The sequence below is a fragment of the Canis aureus genome, chromosome 20 (genome assembly GCF_053574225.1).
Source record: "Canis aureus isolate CA01 chromosome 20, VMU_Caureus_v.1.0, whole genome shotgun sequence".
Taxonomy (NCBI): domain Eukaryota; kingdom Metazoa; phylum Chordata; class Mammalia; order Carnivora; family Canidae; genus Canis; species Canis aureus.
In genome coordinates, this window is record NC_135630.1 from 38,572,160 (window position 1) to 38,591,105 (window position 18,946).

General features: G+C 45.1%; 1 protein-coding gene across 7 annotated transcripts in view; it reads left to right on the forward strand.

Annotated features, from left to right (window-relative positions):
• The window catches only part of CCDC93 (CCC complex scaffolding subunit CCDC93), a 101,629-nt gene that overhangs the window by 75,971 nt on the left and 6,712 nt on the right, over nt 1-18,946 (forward strand). For all 7 annotated transcript variants that reach the window (XR_013359114.1, XR_013359115.1, XR_013359116.1 and 4 more), the window contains 6 exons: nt 687-749; nt 3,680-3,788; nt 7,056-7,138; nt 9,404-9,441; nt 10,831-10,915; nt 15,153-15,266. Coding sequence is in view for 3 of the 7 variants with exons in the window: in XM_077861426.1 (XP_077717552.1) it covers nt 687-749; nt 3,680-3,788; nt 7,056-7,138; nt 9,404-9,441; nt 10,831-10,915; nt 15,153-15,266 (492 nt within the window). In the remaining 4 variants the exon portion in view is untranslated. The remainder of the gene's footprint in view (nt 1-686; nt 750-3,679; nt 3,789-7,055; nt 7,139-9,403; nt 9,442-10,830; nt 10,916-15,152; nt 15,267-18,946) is intronic.

An 18,946-nucleotide genomic window follows, 5' to 3' on the forward strand; every position in this document is an offset into this window, starting at 1 on the left:
GCTTGGGGTGAAGACACCTCTGACCCCCTTTTGTAGCTTTCTTTGATGGCAGCAAACCATCTAGCCATGTCTCTTACCTCTATGAGTTCAGTGAGAGCTAGTTTCTTCCTCATAATTCAGTGCTGTCCAAAAGAACTTTCTGCAGTGATGGCAGTGTTCTAGATCTACACTCTTCAGTGCAATAGCCACTAGCTCCTTGTGCCTGTTGAGCACTTGAAGTGTGGCTATTGCGATCAAGAAACTGAATATTTAAAAATTTCAGTTAATGTAAATTTAATAAATAACCACACATAGCTAGTGGTTATCATGTTGGAGAGAGTATCTCTAAGTAGAAACAAGAAAGCAAACCAGCATCACTGTAAATGTGGGGACAAAGAACAACAGATTCTTAAAGTAGTAATTATCTCCTTATCATCATAGTTTTTTTTGGGGGGGTACATAAATTCGGGCGGTACTTAAGAACACCAGATTCTGCCTAGACCCCAGAAGAAGGAAGAATTGTTTAAAGTGAGGTGAAAGAGTCTCAAGGGTCTCACAGGACACAGACCCTAAACTTGGCCATTTGAGAAAAGAAATTTGGGGCCTCAGAACGGAGAGGTATGATAAAAATATTTAGTTTCAAAACACTTCATCGAGGAATCAAAGTTTCCTGCTCTTAGATAATTGTATCCTTTTCCAATTTTTAGGAAGACCTAGACAGACGGTATACCATGGAGAAAGAAAAACTTTACAAGATCCGTTTACTACAGGTAAGTGAAAGCAAGAACAAAAAAACACATAAATACAGCTACATGGGTATCTGTAAAGAGCTAGAAGTCTTGGTATCTAAGAATGACTGACACGGAGGCTGCTATTTGTCAGCCTTCTGTCTGGAGCGTAACTATGTGATTTAAGATGTTGACAATAACATCTGACATCGGTATCTTATTTTCATGGTCATCTCGATAGATTTGATCCCCACCCTGGGTGGACAGTAGGTATTAGCTTCATTTACTAGATGAAGAAATTGATTCATATCAGTTACGTACTTGTCCAAAGTTAAGCAGCTGGTAAGTGGCAGAGCCAGCATTCAAATTCCAATGCTCTTGTCTAGTACTGTTCCTCTAAAATTACGTGCCCATTTTAGCTGTCTTATTTGATAACCTTGGAGATTTATAAGAAAGCCATCAGATATGGAGAAAGTAGGTTTTAAAGTTGGTTCCAAAACTAAAGTCATATAGAGTCAAAATTACTTCGTAAAATCCCTTGCATTGCCAGGATCTTGCTCAGGGAAGCTCAGAAGCCCTGGGTTAACTCATGTGTTCTTTAGTTTGTGCCTTCTTCCTGTTCTCTGGGAAGAGAAAGCCAGGCTTTCCCAGGGCTGCAGAGGCCAGTGAGCCTCTGTTTCTCCTATCTCTGGCTCTTGCTTACTCTGCTGAGCTCTTTGGTTAAATTAAGGTACATCAAATTTGCTCTTAAAACAGGGACACTGTTACTGTTTAAAGAAACTGAATTAAATAAAATCAGGAAAATGCAGCTGTATACTTGGAAACTTTGTGGCTGTGTGCTTCCTATATGTATATTCACTGTTGCATTAGGTAGGTATCAGGAGTAGTAAATGGGATGGCCCACCTTCTGGGAGCTGGCCAGCTATTTGAGAACCAGGATATGTCTATATACATCAAAGTATGAGGGAGTCAATATTATGCAATGCCTGTTGTGGTTGTGGGCAGCCTCAGACTCGCCAGAGGGAATGTCCAGTAAAACCATAAGCCTGCTGAGGCCGTGAGCCAGAGCGGGGGCCATGGGGATGGGTGGAAACCACCTGGCACACAAGAGATTGAGAAACTGTATCTGATGAGACTTAGCATCAGTTGGGTCAGAGAAACAGAGGAGTCAAGGATGGTGCTTGAGTCTCTGACTCAGGTGGAAATACTTATATTATTCATTGAGGAAAAAGCATTAAAAAAAGAATAGAGTTTAAGAGTGTATGTGTGTGTGAATAGGAATATTATTGAGATCTGTTTGGGACTCTTAAAAGTTGGGGCACTTCACCAAGTAGCGATGCCCAAGAAGTGATTGGGTGTCAGGCCTGATGCTCAGAATAGCCTGGGCTGGAGATTTGGGTATCAGCACTATGTAAGTGGTAACCATGGGGTGAAATCTGTGTGAGGACAGGCAGAGGAAAAGGAGGAACCCTCCAGTGCAGTATTTGGAGGCATGGGGAAGCCAGGGTCTTATGGAAGCTGAGCAGAGGGCCCAGCAGAGAGAATGGTAACTTTTGCTAGAAATCAAGAAAGCTAGAAGCTGACAGTTATCCAGGAACTGTATCCCAGAGAAGGTCTGCAGTGACCTTCATGAGAGCTGTGTGGTAGGTGTTGGGAGAAGCCAGTTGCCAGTGGAGAGAAGGATGACTGCAGGGTGTGGGGGCAGCTCCAGGACCTGGGGGTCATGGCTCTCAGGAAGGTGGGCTATTGTTGCTGAAGAAAGAGGCTGCTAGCTGGAAGGCAATCAGGGCTTAGGAAAGGGCTTTTGAGGGGTGAGGGACTTTGGCCTATCTAAATGCTGGTGAGAAGGGGCCAGTAGAAAGGGTAAGGTGAAAGATGCAGTGAAAACACTGAATAATTGTATCTTAAGATTCCTGGAAAAACAAACAAACAAACACAGGAGTCAGAGCCTGAGTACCCAGGGGGTGTAGCCTTGGCCAAAAGGAGAACATTTTTCCCTCTGACCAGAGCCACAGAGACCCTACTTTGGGATTGGTGGCCAGAGCCGATGGTGGGTTTCTCACCAGGAGGCTCGTACTTTCCCAGTACTTAGAGACCCACACATGCTGTTGTGAGCAGGGCAGGCCGGAGAGTGAGATGGGATGGCACAGAAGGAAGGCAGTGCAGAGAGCCCACTAGTCCTGGCCCATGAATGTCAGCAGCAAGTGGTGTTGGAGCTCAGCCACACCATACTGCTCTGCCAACACAGGTGCCATCAGTGGCCAGTTCGGTTGCTGTACCCCTGGTCCATGGTAGGGCGAAAGTGCTAGAAAGGTGCTATAGGAGTAAATTGTAGGAGTTTTTCAATAGGTGAAGAAATTTGGAATTTCTATGGAAGCAGCAGGATGGCATCAGTTCCTAGTCACCTGGGAGGCCTTCTTTTTTATTCCCATCCCCACCTGGTAACGGCAGAATCAGCTACTCTAGAGTCCTTTGGAGTTGAAGGCTGTCCTAGAAGCCCTTCCCGCTTAGAGTCATCCTTCCCTGGCTGTTCATTTGCCGCCCTCTCTGGTTCTGCTTTATAGCCACACATACCTCCTCCCTGTGTTTCAAAGTGGGAGGAGAGGGATCCCTGGGTGGCGCAGCGGTTTGGCTCCTGCCTTTGGCCCAGGGCGCGATCCTGGAGACCCGGGATCGAATCCCACATCGGGCTCCCGGTGCATGGAGCCTGCTTCTCCCTCTGCCTGTGTCTCTGCCTCTCTCTCTCTCTCTGTAACTATCATAAATAAATAAAAAAAATTAAAAAAAAAACAAAAAAAACAAAGTGGGAGGAGAGTGCTTCAGAATCTGAGATGGGGACCTCAAGCCAACAGCAGATTTTTGGGGTATGTGGTTGTGCTCAGAAGGAAGTGGGGAGCAGTATTTTGGCCCCCCTGAGAACATGTGAGACATTTTACCAAATACTATTGTCTCCCCCTTTCTTTTGCATTTAGGCTCGAAGAAATCGAGAAATAGCAATTTTGCATCGAAAGATTGATGAAGTACCCAGCCGAGCTGAGCTAATACAGTATCAGAAGAGATTTATTGAACTCTACCGCCAGAGTAGGTGCATCAGCCACAAACACTCTTGAGACTGGTCCTGGGAGGCACAGGAGGCGAGGGTTCTTCCCGCGTGAGCGTGGTGGATTGTGCATCGTAGCACAGTTGCTGAAAGCCACCACCAGAAGGGGCTTCCTGTCATCATCAGGCACACTAGGTGCTCATTCCACACAGCGCGCTGCTAAGTGACCCTTTACCCCAGGAGCAGCACTGGGGGTGCCCTGCTGCCCTCCCTGTAGACATACTGTGCTAAGTGAGCTCTTAGCATAATGTTTCAAACCCGCCCTCTTCCTGGGCAACCGTTTGGCTCACTGAGCTCCCCATCCACTTTCCACCCTCACACAGGACTGAGCATGAGCACTCCATATTGTAGCATCTCTGGATCAATCCTCATTCATTGTTCTTCTGTATGAACTTTCTTGCCCATGTGGTCCTGGACTTTGACAGCACTGTAATCCAGGACCAGGCCTCCCTCAGCCTAAATCAGTGAGCTCGTCTTGTCGGATTCACCGTGGCTCTCAAAGTTGTCATTGCTTCTCTGTTCCCACTGCTGTTGTGATAGCTGTGCTTACTTGTGTCATAGCTCAGCTGACTGACCATTAGCTGGTCTGTATAGCCTTGTCTGAGTCCCTCACCCACCAGCCTGTCATGTTCTCTCTCTCTGCTGACCAGTCTTCAGGAGCTCCCCAGGCCTACCAAAGAAAATATCTCCTTATTAGCTCCAGAACCTCCCCAATCTAAGTGGCCTGCCTGGAGGCACCCTTTCCTTCTCTGAGCCCACATTTCAGCTTCCCCAGTCCACATACTAGCCCTCGTCACACCATGTACTTTGACATACATCTTAGGCCTTGACACCTCTCGTTACCTGTGCTTGGGACCCCTTCTCAACTCTGTCAGACCCAACTCAGATCTAGTCTGTAAACAGGTCCTAGACTACCACCCCTTCTTCTAGGTTCCGACTCGTGCATATGCCCTGGGTACCTCCAACTCAACAGATACAAAACTAAATTCAGCCTCCCTACCCCATTTATCCTCTTGGTCACGGGGATCACTGTCTAGCTGCTCTTCTGGTTCTTTTTGTAAGTAATGGTCAGGTCCGTTTCTTCTGGACTACAGCTATAGCCACCTTCTCATCATAGCCCAGAGTCTGCACTCTTGTCTGAGAGGTCTTTTTCAAACAGAAGTTTGATCATTTTACACTCTTGCTTTAAAAGCTTTAATGTTTGGTAGCTCTCCATAACTTGGATGATCTCCAGAATTCTAATGACACTGATCAGAGTCTTGCATCAGGCAGGCCAGCTTCCCTGGCACTTCCTCAGCGCCTCACCCCTCTCGTGATGACGTCTGCATTTTGGCCTATGAGCTGGTCCCCAGGTCCAGAATGCCACTGTCCTACAATTCCACGTGTCAGACTCCATCAATTCTTCCAAAATCCCCCTTAGATTTTGCCTTGGGCTCTTGGCCTCTCCAACATCCTTCCTGGCTCAAGCCAGAGCAGTATCCTTACTCTGGTTGGAGTCATGCTTCCTTTCACACCTACTCCCATCCTGATGTTTTATACAGCCCTGGAGCTTGACTCAGATGGTGAGAGGCAGGTATCAACTGTGGCAGCTTCCCATAAGAAAATAATTTCTGCCTTTACTTAAATTTTCCCCCTTAATTCTGTATTCCTGCTACTTTCCAGCTTTTAACAATAATGATGTTTTGCATCTGTATATTTCACAGTAAATTTGACACATGTTTAAGTCCTTTTGACAGGACATTTTTACACCAAAGAAATCTTAAGTTACACCAAAATATCTATATCATTTTCATTATTATTGTTGGCAAATATTTTCAGCCCCCACCCAGTCCTTGATCTGGATAGAGGAAGGGTGACAGGCACATTCCTGAGTAGCAAAACTAAAGATTGATTGATGACAGTGATTTTCAACCTTGGCTATATATTGTAATCACCCGACCCCACCTCCAGAAAAAAATCTCATTTAATTGGTCGTGAGATTTTAAAAACTCCCAGGCTATTCTGTGTTTCAGCCAAGCTTGAAATCCACTGTTCTAAAGCTAATATTTTATATTGAGTAGTTCATGTAGTGATTTTTATACAAATCAGACATTTTGATATGGGAAACATTTTAAACTGTTGTCTCAAAATACCTGAATCAGGTTATTAATTTCTGTTACCAGATGTGTACAGCAGTACTGTCAGCCCCCACCCGTCTTTGAGCTGCACTGCTAGGGGGAGACACAGTATCACTAGGTAGTAGAATTAAAAGTTGGTTGATTAGCTTAAAGAGTCAGGTTTAAATGTTAGTGGCAGTTGCCCAAGGAAACTACAATGCCCACAGCCTGTTCTGCTTCTCTCCTCCCCAACTCCTGCTGCTCCAGAGGGAACCTGTGTTGAGGGAGCAAGAGCCACTGGGAAAGCAGATCCCCCTGTTGTCTGGACAGTGCCTTTTGACCATTAGACATCAGGATCTTTGGCTACAGCTAAAATGGAGGGCTCAGTGTAGGCCCAAAGCCTGATTGTGAATCCAGGTCTTGGGATTTTTACCTGCCTCCATATGTTAAGAGAATTCAGAGCCATGAGGGAGACATATAGGCTCAGAACCAAGTGGGGGCCACTCAGGCACCCAGCCACATAGCAGAAAGACAAGCTGGCTGCCCCCCATTGACAATGTCCTCTGGTAAATATGGCCCAGTCCCAGTCTGTGAATGGGGTGCTTTCCCCCTAAGTCATTCTATAAGGAAAAGTGAAGAAAAAGGTGGATGGAGAATAATTTTATAGAAGAATTTTATAGGAAAGGATGTTGGGTGCCTGGTAAATAAGACGTTCTCCCTTAGTCATATGCACAGAAATGGGGAGAAAATTCACACTTATTAGGCACATATTCTGCCCTAGGTTGGGCATGTTATTCATCCAGTAGATATTTTGGAGGGCCTGCTGTCTAGGCATGTGCAAAGCATAGGGATTACAAAAGGGAATAGGCTGTGGCTCCTGTTCATGAGGGGAGTGAGGAGGAAGGAAGACAAGCAGGAAGAAGTGACATGGTGGCTTCCTCATCCTTGCCACCTCCTCCCCACCCCCAACCCCCAGGATGTCTCACCTGAGAAACCCACCTGTCCCACATGCTGACAAATTCCTTTAGTCTCTCATCCCGGCTGGGCCAGTCAGTGGGGCCAGTCCTGTGGGTGGGCCTCCTGGGGCAGTGGAAGCTTAAGATTGTTCTGATCTATTTTCTTACTCATGTGTTGATGTCTTTGCATTTACAGTTTCAGCAGTGCACAAAGAAACCAAGCAGTTCTTCACTTTATATAATACTCTGGATGATAAAAAGGTTTATTTGGAAAAAGAGGTAAGAACCTGTATAAGAAGAAAATAATCAGATGAGCAGATACCAGAGCCACTGATCCCAGGAAGTTCAGAGAAACAGTGTCTAGGATGTAATCAGGTGTAAGTGCAAGAAGTGCCTGCTGTGTGCCCAGTGCTGGGTCACAAAGTTAGAGTAAGAAACACCTCAGGGCTGCTGTAGCACAATTGCATGGGCTGACATGGGACTAATAATGGACAGCTGTTCCATGGTGCCTGTGAGGAAGGACATCTAGAAAGCAACACAGGTGCACATAGAGAGGACGTGGGTGGTGAAATTTTAGTTTGAGTTTGTTGTTTTTTTTTTAATAATAGTGCATTATTTTTCACATTTGGATAAATTATTTTTTTGACAGAGAGAGCATGAACAGGGAGAGGGGCATAATGTGGGGTTTGATCCCAGGACCCCGGGATTATGACCTGAGTGGAAGGCAGACATTTAACCAACTGAGCCACCCAGGTGCCCCTAGTTTGAGTTTTAAAGGAAGGAAAGAACCAGCTAAGTAAAATAGAGGTGGTAGGCTTATTCTAGTTGACATGGAGAAACTAGCTATTTAATCAGCCTCAGCCAACAGGAGTGAAAGGGGTTGCCCTGGGTACTCACACCCTTTCCGCATTACTCTGACACTCAGGTTACATACACTCATGATTCAGGACTCCCTCACTTCGACGACAAATGATTGGAGCAGGGTGTGCAACTATGTTTTAAGGCGAAAAAAAAGAAAAAAAAAAGGAACGATGTGGTCTTTACAGTAGCAGCACACTGGAACAGAGAGAGCATGTGCTTTTGAGTCAGATTTGGGTTTTATTCTGGCCATATTTTCTGTACCTGTAAAGAGGGCATCACACTCACTCTGTATGATATGATGGAGACAGAATGGGAAATGACGGTGAAGGTCATTGTGTCTGGTTGCTCCCTGCACATATTAGTTCCTGCCTACCCCCCCCCCCCACGTCAAGGTCAACAGAATTTGTTTCCATTTCATCATCACCTTGCAGCCTGCACTGATCACCCTCTTAATGAGAACAGTACCACAGGTGTGTCTTTTACCTGCCCTCCCTCCGCCCCCAAATAGAGGCATGTGTAATTAGCATCACCGTTATTGGCTAATGTCCATCAAACCAGATCAATCTGTATCTTCCTAGAGGACACTTCTTGAGGAGGGCATTGACTTCTGTTTTTCTCTATGCCTGAGGTCTTACACAGTGATGGGCACATGACAAGCATTTGGTAAATATTTGAATATATGAGTTGAGCGCATTTGGTAGGATTTACATCAGACCCCGGGGGCATAGCTCTGCCAAACACCATGGCTGTGGGGGCTTTCTACCTAGTGAGAGGAAGCCAGCCAACCCTCACTTAGGGACAGGCCAGCCCCTTCCAAGAAAGCCCATCACCTGCCTTCATCAGTAGTGTTTAAAGTTCTCGCATTCTTTTAAAAACTAGGAGTATGCAGGGGAAGGTAGGAGCTTTAGATTACAAGCCATATTAACATAGAACTTTGCATTTGGATAAATTATGCCTTTTATTCCAAATGCATTTACACCAGTGCTATTTTAGCTTTCAAGCATCCCTGAGGTGTTCTAAGGACAAGAATATCATTTCCATGTTACAGACTGAGGTCCAAGTAGGGTAAATGACAAGCTGAGTTAGTGACACAGCCAGAAAGAAGATCTGGGTTTTTAGAGTCCGAACTCAGAGCCCTTCCCTGAACTATATCACTGGGGCAGAGAAGGGTCCGCCTGTGCAGGCTAAGGCATTCTCCATGGGAGAGTTCTCCCCATGGGGCCTTGAATGATGCATTCCCATGCAGGTCCTCAGAGCCGCCCCACGGCTGGCCACATTAGGAAGTAACAGGATGGGCATGGTGTCCTCGCTCTCCCCCACAACTGGCCCTCCACTAATCTGATAGCCCTGAAAACAAAGTACACTTTTGGTGAGGAAACAAGAACTGGTGGCAGCTGCCCAAAGGACCCTAATGTTAGCTGAGTGTCTTCTCATATGGAATTTTGGCCCTTCTAGGGGCCCTCTTCCTACATTCCTGGGGTCATGGGTTGTCAGAAGGTCGATGCTCTGGGAAAAACCATGGGGCTAAGAGCATGCTGCTCTTTTTCTCACGTTCTTTCACAAGGTGTGCTGCTTTCAGAAGCAGTGTCCAGAGACAAGACAGCTTAGCAGTGTTTGGAGCCACACAGAGATCTTTCATCCTTTTGCTTACAGTTTTTCCTTTTTTTCCCCTTTCTTCTTCAGATTAGCTTGCTGAACTCAATTCATGAGAACTTCTCACAGTAAGTACTAGCAGTCCTCCTTCCCGTCAGTACCTTGGTGTACCCTGCACTGTGCTTTTGGCTCACCTTCATGTTAGGGAAGTACGGAGTGAGACGGTGCTAGATATGTGGTCTTTACACTCTCACTCTTACTGCCAAGTACACATGTGTCTTGGTTTACACGGTCTCTGTGTTCTTGCAAAAATAATGGTGGTGTTTGAGTTTGAGAAACACCAAGGAATATCTGGAGTAAAAAAGTTAACTTTGAAGTAATTTGACTGTGTCTCACTACTATAAACTCTTTGTATATTACTTCTGTCTTGTTAGGATTAGATTACTACCATTAGTTCTTAAGCACATAGAGATGCTTTATGATTTAGATAATGAAATAATCTAATTTTCAAAAAGATTTTTTAAATCTAATGATAGATTTTGTGTTTAAGTCAATGTGCATCTTTTACTTTATTCATATAAGAATTCATTTTCTCCAAAAATTGTATGGCAGGGCCCTGTTGTACCCAGGTCATACCAGCCCTCAAGCATGCTCAGTGGCCTACTCACCTTCCAGAAGCCCCAAGGCTTGCTGTCTGTACAAACCTTTCTGATCCCCTGGCAAGTGATCAGTGACTAATATCTGAATGGATTACAAACTCTAAATGTTAGGCTTTGTTTCTAACTCAAAACAGACCAAAAAAGCCATAACTCCCTGATAAGAATCAGATTCAATTAGTGACTTATAACCCTGTGACATTTCTCTAAATGGTACCTTCATCATCATTCCTGATAATTGAGAAAGGCTGCAGTGTTTGAGTGGTTTTGTGATGAGTTCTTCTCTCTATCAGACTCTGGAATAATTCTCAATCCCTGTATCTGAGTGCTTTGATCCTTCTGGTGCGATTCCCAGTGCACAACAGGAAGTGAAAGGAACAATTTTCAGACACCAGGAAATCCACTCATTTAACTGCTGCTTTTAGGAACAGGACCAGGTTTCCTGACCCTGGTTTTAGGAAAAGCTCAGAGAATATTTCTACCAGTCTTGAGCAGTGTCTCCAAATCCTCACATTTCTGAAAACTAAATGGGATTCATTTCTTAGGCAGTTCATGTCATCATCAAAGCAAGAAGTGTTTTTGTTGATTTTAATAACATTTTGTTTTGCTTTAAGAAAATACGTATTACTTAAGCAAATTGCAGAGAAAATCGGAGAAAAGATTAGTATTCAGTTATGAAATGAAGCTAATTGTCGTGTGTCCCATGGATTTAGAATCTCTAACTGCCTGGGGCCCAAGGGCCCCCAGGAGTCCACCATGTCTCAAAAGAGCATCATCTGGGCACGGGGCAGACTCCTTGATGCCTCCCCCTTCCTCAGCGTCCTCCATGCTGGTTTTCACTCTGCCGATTTTTCCTTTCAGAGCCATGGCCTCCCCTACTGCCCGGGACCAGTTTTTACGTCAGATGGAACAGATTGTAGAAGGAATTAAGCAGAGCAGAATGAAGGTGAGAGGGCTTGTTTTCTATAGTGCAACCAGGACCTCATACTGGTTTTGGAGAGGACCTTGAGAAGGATAGGCTTCTTCTGCTTGTCTTAGTAATGTGTTCCCAGTTCAGAAGACACATCTTCAGTGTCTATAGTGTGGGTTCCCAGCATACCTCTGACCCTGCAATGGCCAGCACCAGATCCACAGCCTGGTGGTTTAAAGGCAGCTTTTAACAGTAGTCCCATGGATTGAACACCTGCTGTGGGCCAAGCATGGTGCTGGTCCTCCTAGAAGCTTTTCTAAGTGAGTAGTTTATCCCTGTTATATAGATGAGGAAGCCAGCTTTCACCAGCAGGCTTTCCCTCTTGCCCACAATCTCTTCTTCACTGGATCTTTGGTTCCTGAAATTCTACCATTCATTCCTTAGGATCTTGAGAACATTTTAGTTTTCAGGAATCCTCTATAAAAAGTGCAGATAATTGTCGAAGTGAATTCCAAAGTAAGAGGATATTATGCCTCAGAAGTCAAAAGAGAAAAGAAGAATCGATAAGCATTGTGGGAGTTCCAGAGATAGCTTTACAGAGAATCATTCAGCATGGAGTTTTCATCACTTTGTGACTCTGCACTTGGGCCATCTTCACAGTAGCAAAGAAGATTCAGACTCTAGAAACCAGACGTAGCCATGGTTTTCTACTGTTATAATCAGATGAGTCCTCACTAATATTTCCAAATCTCTTACGTTTGATCCCTTTAAAAAATGGATCACACCAGAGTGGTCCTCAGGCCTGGCAGTAAAACCTTCTGGGGACTCAGGGCAGCTTCTCTCAGGAGCTGGAGCAGAGTGGTACAGTGAGTGACACCAGAGTGTAAACACACGAAGGATTTGTCATCATAAAAACCCACTCACAAGAGGCAAACATTCAAGCTGCCTATAATCTCATCTCACAGGAGATGAACTAAGGGCAAAAGCTGTTTCTATCCCTTCCCTTGTAGAAAATATTAATCTCTCCATTAATGACTTCAATAAAATGATGTCAGTGGGGCAAAAAAAAATTACCAGTGACAAGACTATTCAGCTCCCAAAATGAAAGCAGTCCTAAGGCAGCACCTGACCTACTTGCACATGTGCATCTGCCCAAGGCAGGTAAGGGTATAGTGAAGGAGGACGACAACAGAGAACCTGGTCTGCAGGCTTTTACAGCCCCGATCTCAGTGTGATGGACCTTTCTACCTTGCCATCCTGCCATTATGTTCCTCCTAGGGGAGGCGTGCAGGCTCCAGGCCCCAGCATGGACCCCAGTGCGGGGCTCAACCTCACAACCCCAAGATCATGACCTGAGCCAAAATCAAGAGACAGTGGCTTAACTGACTGAGCCACACAAACACCCCGTAGAGCTGCTCTTGTCCATACTAAAGAACACTAGGAATTTATTGAGGGTTTTTTTTTCCTTTGGCTTTCCCTTCCTGTTACGAGGAGATACATTCCTAGGGAAGGAAGTGGACGTAATCCCTTCATTCATGTGTGCATGGCCAGGGCGAACCTGGCACCTGACTCATGGTGGGCTTCCAAGAACTATTTGCTGAGTGAATAAATTCATTCAGTTGACTGCAAAGATAGTTCTCAAAGAGGGGTCCTGGTCAGGTTTGAATATTGGCTGGCACTTCAAATGTAAGAAGTCTGTCTTTGCAGAACAACATTCATTTGAATGCATGTCTTTTGCTATCTTTAAAAAACCACAGCCTTCCCTACATGGATGCCACGATGGTTCCTGCTCAGAGTATATGTGGCACGGGAGCCTGTGTCCTCAAAGAGCACACACATCTCCAGAACTGACGGTGGCAAGGTGTACATAGAGTAGATCATAGACTGACAGTGTGTACAAGCAATAGAAAAGGTGTTATGGTGCATAGAAGGGTTTCTGAGTGAAGAGACTCACATACTGGAAGGCATTTTGACCTCATCCTGAAGACATGAAGTCTCTGGAGCTCTGGAATACTAAGGGCGAGTGCTCAGCAAAAGAATCTGGGGTTCCTGACCTAGAGTGTGAAGTGGATTAAACAAGGAGTGGAAATGGTGGGCCTGTATAGGGGGTTGCTAGAATAGTGTGAAAATAAAACTCAGACCTAAGAATCAGCTCCTGATTCTGAGAGTGAAGAGGACTCTTAGTACTTCTTACCAGGTACATTGTAGGGTGTCCAGTGTGAAGATAAAACAGTCTTTATTGAGTAGCTACCATAAACCAAGTGATGTGTCATTCACTTAACATTTAATATCATATATACCTTGTAACCTGTAATCTAGGTGATATTATCCTTATTTTGCAAATAGGTGACTGGTCATTCAGAAAGATTTTAAAAGTCTTTCCAGGGATACACAGTGAGTGATTGAAGTAGGATTTGAACCCAGGCCTTTCTGGCTTCAAGCTCAGTTCTTTGCAGGGTTGCTCTGCCACCTTCCATGGTGGGTCCTGGAGATGTTCAAATTAAATTTATTGAAGTACCTTGTTTGTATCACTAAGACATAGTCAGTCATGGCCAGATTTTCTGCTGGAGGACAGAGCAGGAAGGAAAGGTCTGAGATCCATCAGCCAGGCTCTGCTACTTAAGAGGTACGGTCTCAGCAGTGAGATCCCATCCAGTGCAGCACAAAATGTTCCTAGCAGCTGTGGGAAGTGGTGTACAGGAAGTAACAGCAGTGGGCATTGTGGCAGGAACCTTAGTCATGTGGACAGTATCAGGAAGCCTGCCAGACAGGAGCAGTGCAGACCACTGAGCCAGGGCTGAGTGTAGGATGGGCCTAGCCAGAGTCCCCAGAGAGGCAGGCAGGTTATCAGACTCCAGACATGGGCACAGACATGTGACAGGTGTCCATGTTCAGACCTGTGGAAAGAAGAGAGCCAGAGGGTCTCAGGATTAGGTCACCAGGTGACTTAGGAGCTAGATGCACAGTCAGGAGTAGACCAGGCAGACAAATGTCCATGTGGGGTGGGCTTTCCCCTCAGCCAGGCTGGGATAGGGAGTGGGGGCACCGGGTTGCAGTTCACCAGGTGATCAACCCATGGCCTGGAGAGGGGGACAACTGGAATACAGTGCAGCCAGTTGAACTTTAACCTGTATTTACTGGGCAATCCCTTCCACGATGTAACTTGGAAGCACCGCGCAAGCATCAGAAGACCAGCGATTTCATCCAGCTCTTGAGCACGTGCTGCAAGCCAGGCACCTGCTGGCCACCACAGCTTTCTGCCCTCACCATCTGGGTGATGCTTTCATGTGCTTCTGGAGATAGTGCACAAACCACTGCCTGAATGTCACCTCCTCAGAGAGCCCTCCCTGACCATCTGGTCTGAAGAGGTCATGCATCCAACCCTCCTCTCTATCACCAAACCCTGTCATTCTCTTCACAGAAGCAATCACCAGTAGAAGTTTGCACACAGAGCTCGTTGTGTGAAGTGCTTGGTTAGCATCAGCCCCTCTGGCATGCTCCCTCCATGGGAGCAGTAACATTGCCTCATCACCATCACATTTAGTCCTCAGGGTGTCCACACAATATTTGTTGAAAGACTAAGCTGTTAGGTACCTCAGGAAAATCTCTTTAACCCAAATCAACCTTTATTTATGAGGTCACCATCCTGGAAACAACCTAAATTGTCCACCATTAGAAAGATGGGTAAGGAGTATGATTGGGAATATTGTATAGTTTTTTTAAGTTTTGATTGTAGAAAGTATACAATAGCATAGAAATACTTGTTAAGTGAAAGAGAACTCAGTTATTTACATAAGAGTTTTCTACTCTCAACACAATTAACATTTTTGGACCAGATGACCCCTTATCATGTGGGATCTGTCCTCTATGTTGTAGAATGTTTAGCAGCATCCCTGGCCCTTATTAGAAGGTACCTGTAGCACCCTCTCCTCACAGTGGTGGCCATCTAATCCATCCCCAGACATTGCCTCATGCCCTTTGGGGGCAAAATAGCCCCTGGTTGAGAACCACCAGCCTGTTGATTGTGAAATGGTAAACACACACACACAAAAGTGGGACAGTTAGTGTGCAATGCAGAATTCCTGAGTAAATTAGAGAAGCCTCTATGTAATATCATGCAAATAAATAGGCCAGTCTCAGAAATGATGTACAGAAGAGAAATACTGGAAGGAAGTCCATGATTATATTGGTAATAGTCGCCTTTTGGGTGTTGCCAGCAGTCCTTGATCACAACATGCCCCTTTCCTCATCATTTCCTAAAATGTTTCAACAGATGGAAAAGAAGAAGCAAGAGAACAAAATGAGAAGAGATCAGTTGAACGACCAGTACTTGGAACTGTTAGAAAAACAGAGGCTGTACTTTAAGACTGTGAAGGAGTTCAAGGAGGTAAAGAGGAAGATGGGGCTGGGCATATAAGGCTATGGGGGGATTAGTATTCATCCAAGATGAGCCTTTCAAAACCAGAGTGATTCCCTGGTTTTCCACTGGTCTGTAGGTGGGGAAACAGCAGGTTGGCAGTGTGATCTGACAGTAAAGTGTGGCATGTCAGTAGTTCAGGACTGCGTGGTTCAGTGACCCATCTCAAGTCCCGAATTGAGGGTTCTAAGAGACATCACGTCTTTATTTTCATTCACCTGACATTTAGTAAGCATTAGTAAACTCACAAATAAAATAGCATCAAAGGCCACCTGGAAATAACATTCGTTACATATTCAGATCTGAAATTCTCCCTCCCTCCATCTGAGGTGGGGGGTGGGCCTTGAGAAGCCGGTGGGAGGAATGAACTCTGAGCATGAGGAGCTGGGTCTGAACCCTGCCTTTACCACTTACCAGCTGTGCACTTGGGCAGTAACAAAACCCCCCAAACCTGTTTCCTTGTTGTTGAGATCTGCTGGGCCAGTGAGGGATGAGAGCATCTAGCACTGCATCTCACTCCTCTGACACCCTACACTCACTGAATTGTGTTTGTCCTGGCCTTTTCTGCATTTGGGCAAAGTTACTCTGTATGGGTCAGGAAAGAAAAGTGCTCTCTTCTTGAGATTTTCTAGAAGGAAGACTTCATTTTGTCATTTACTAGGATATTGGCAACTTCATTTTCAGGAATTCCTTCCCCGTTTCCAGGCCAAATCCATGTGGTCTCAGTGAGTGTAGAGATTGCTGAGCATAGAGGAGCTAGAGATGTAGGTTGTATCCTGGTGTTTGATCTACAGAATAAAACAGGATCTCTTCATACCAATAATTTTATTCCTGTGTACATTTTTTTAAGGTTATATTTATCTGAGAGAGATGGCATGAGAAGGGAGGAGGGGCAAGGGGGGAGGGAGAACCAGACTCCCACTGAGCAGGGAGCCCCATGTGGGGCTCCATCCCAGGATCCCGGGATCATGACCTGAACTGAAGGCAGACACTTAACTGACTGAGCCATTGAGGCGTCCTATTCCTGTGTACTTTTAAAGACTTTTTTTTCCCTTCTTTCCTTCTCTATTTTCCTTTCCTACTTCTCCTCCCCCCCTCCTTTTTTTTAATTTAACTTTTAGGGGCCACAACCCACAGACATTTCAAAATTCTCACACTTTCCATCAGTGTTATTACAGCTCCTACCATGCCCCTGGGGATATAGCTGGTTGTTAAACAGACCTGCTTCCTCTGTCAAGGAGCTTGTGTTGTGGTTGGGGAGACAGATAACAAGCTAGGAAACACAAACCCTAGTAAACAAGTAATAAAAAAAAAAAAAGAACTAACTTCAGTTTTTGCCAGAGGCAGGGGCACACAAGGAGATGTATGGTTAGGGGAGGTCTCTCTCGAGTCAGGGCTTGGTCAGGGGCAAAGCAGGAGTGAGACCCTGAGGCCAGGCAGGTGGGAGAGTGACGGGGTGAGGTGCTCGGGGTCTGGGAGCCCCCTGTGGTTAGCAGGGGTTGGAGCTGAAGTTCTGGAAGGGCTAGTGAGCGAGCTGGCAAGGATCAATCAGGACCCGCTGTTCCCCAACAGAGCTCTTTTTTCCCTTTAATGCAAATAACTCAGAAAGAGAAAAGGCCCAGCAGAGAAGAATTAAATGTTGCTTGGACATGCCAGCACTGCCCTTTTGACAGCAGAAACAAAAAGCAGATTAAGTTGAGGAGGATAAGTATAAGCTGTCAAATTCAAACCAAATAAAAGTGAAATGGAAGAGCTCATTCTTGCACTACACGCTCTCAGGGCTGAAGGCTTAAGATGACCTCCAAAGGAAAAGGTTCCTTCAGATGTGTTAAGCATCAAGTTTTCTGTGTTCCTGCCTCCCTGGGGTGCAGAGAGGGTCACATCAGAGAAAAAGGGTGGGTCCCTCCTAACCGGCTCCTGTGCTTCCCCATGCCTGTTTTCCTTAGTCCAAAACAAGAGGGGGAAAGGGGAATAAATGTCCTTCAGATGACTAAATATATATCATTTAAAAGAGTCACCTTAAAAAAAAAAAGGCATTTTTTTTGTTTTTTTTTTTTTACATTAAAATTGATAGTATTTACTCTTTTTTTTTTTTAACACTTTACTTGGCAAAAATTTAAGATTAGCGGCTGCCCTTCAGTGTTCCAATATCTTAAGCTTTTCCTATTAGCTCCTCTGAGGTAACTTGGCCCCTCTTGGGGCCACTGCAGGTTCAGGAGGAAGTGGCAGTGGAGGCTTGCTGCTCCCCAATTTCCACTCCATTCCTTCAACCAGAGTAATTCTGCTATTTTGCAGCTTGCAGTACCTGTTAAGATCTCATGTGTCATAGATCAGTTTGGAAAAGCAGACTTTCATCCCAGGGCAGGATCTTCTTCCAGAACCCTCTCTGTTCTGCTTGCTTTCTTTGCCTCTCTCCAACCTGCCTGGTCTTCTCCTCCTGGGTTCTGAAGTCTCACTGTATATCCTGGTCTCTGGCCCTTGTGTTGGCAGCAGTTACTTTTCATGCAGAGCACAGTATCATCGCCTAGAGTGTGGCCCTGGCTACCTTAGCAGTTCCTTCATTGGGTTTGGCTTATTGCACGTTCATTGAGCAACAGTGGTGCTCATCCTGACTCCCTGCCTCCTCTGGTATCAAGACACTGGTTAGAGACACCCAGCCATCTCTGAATTTCCATTGGCTTGCTCATCCCAGCAGGTTTGTTATTAGCAAGTCTGCCAGGGAACAGCACATACTCGGAAACCACTTTAATTGCCACATTACGTTCATTAATGATGTCTCTAAACCACAGTCTCTCATAAGGTCATCAAAGCAAGGTTTAAATTCTAGCCTAGCACTGACAAATGCAGACCATACATTTTCATGAAGCTGACTTTGAGTACCTAATGTCGAGGTGGCTGAAGTACCATGTCTGGTACATGGTGGGCCCCATACGGTCTTCAGTAGGAAAAAAACAGAAGCAAGGAGTTTTTTTTCCCATCTATTGTAGAAAGAAATGCTAAAGGACCTTTCCAGTATTTGTTTTGAACAGAGAGACAGTATCATTCTGTGGTTTCCTAAAAGGCCTTCAGTAGATTGCAGGAAACTTAATACCAGGTGACAGCCTGGGATGCCTTTACTGAGAAGTCCAAGCATCATCTCATCTTTGTGTGATACACAGAATTGTCCCTGCTGGGGACTGTCCCACAGCAGCAATTTGATGCTTCTAAGTTGATTTTGCCACATTTAAAAGTTGAAGTGGATAAGGAAAGGAGGGGAAACTAAGTGGGGAAAAATTAGAGAGGAAGACAAATCATGAGAGACTCCAGACTCTAGGAAACAAACAGATTATGGAAGGGGAGATGGGGGTGGGGTGGGGTGACGCGGTGACTGGGTGATGGGCATTAAGGAGGGAGCATGATGTGATAAACACTGGGTGTTATATGTTGGCAAACTGAATTTAAATTACATAGCTCCTCCCAATATACATATATATATAAATTAAAGTTGAAGTGGGTGACAAGTAAATGTATTTATTCAACATTTTGTTGTTTTATCTTTTTTATTATGGAAATTTTCAAAAAAAATCCGCAGAAGTAGAGAAAGTTAGGTTAATAATAGAATAGTATGACTGTCTTCCTGTTCTTGTTTCATCTTTACCCCCACCTACACT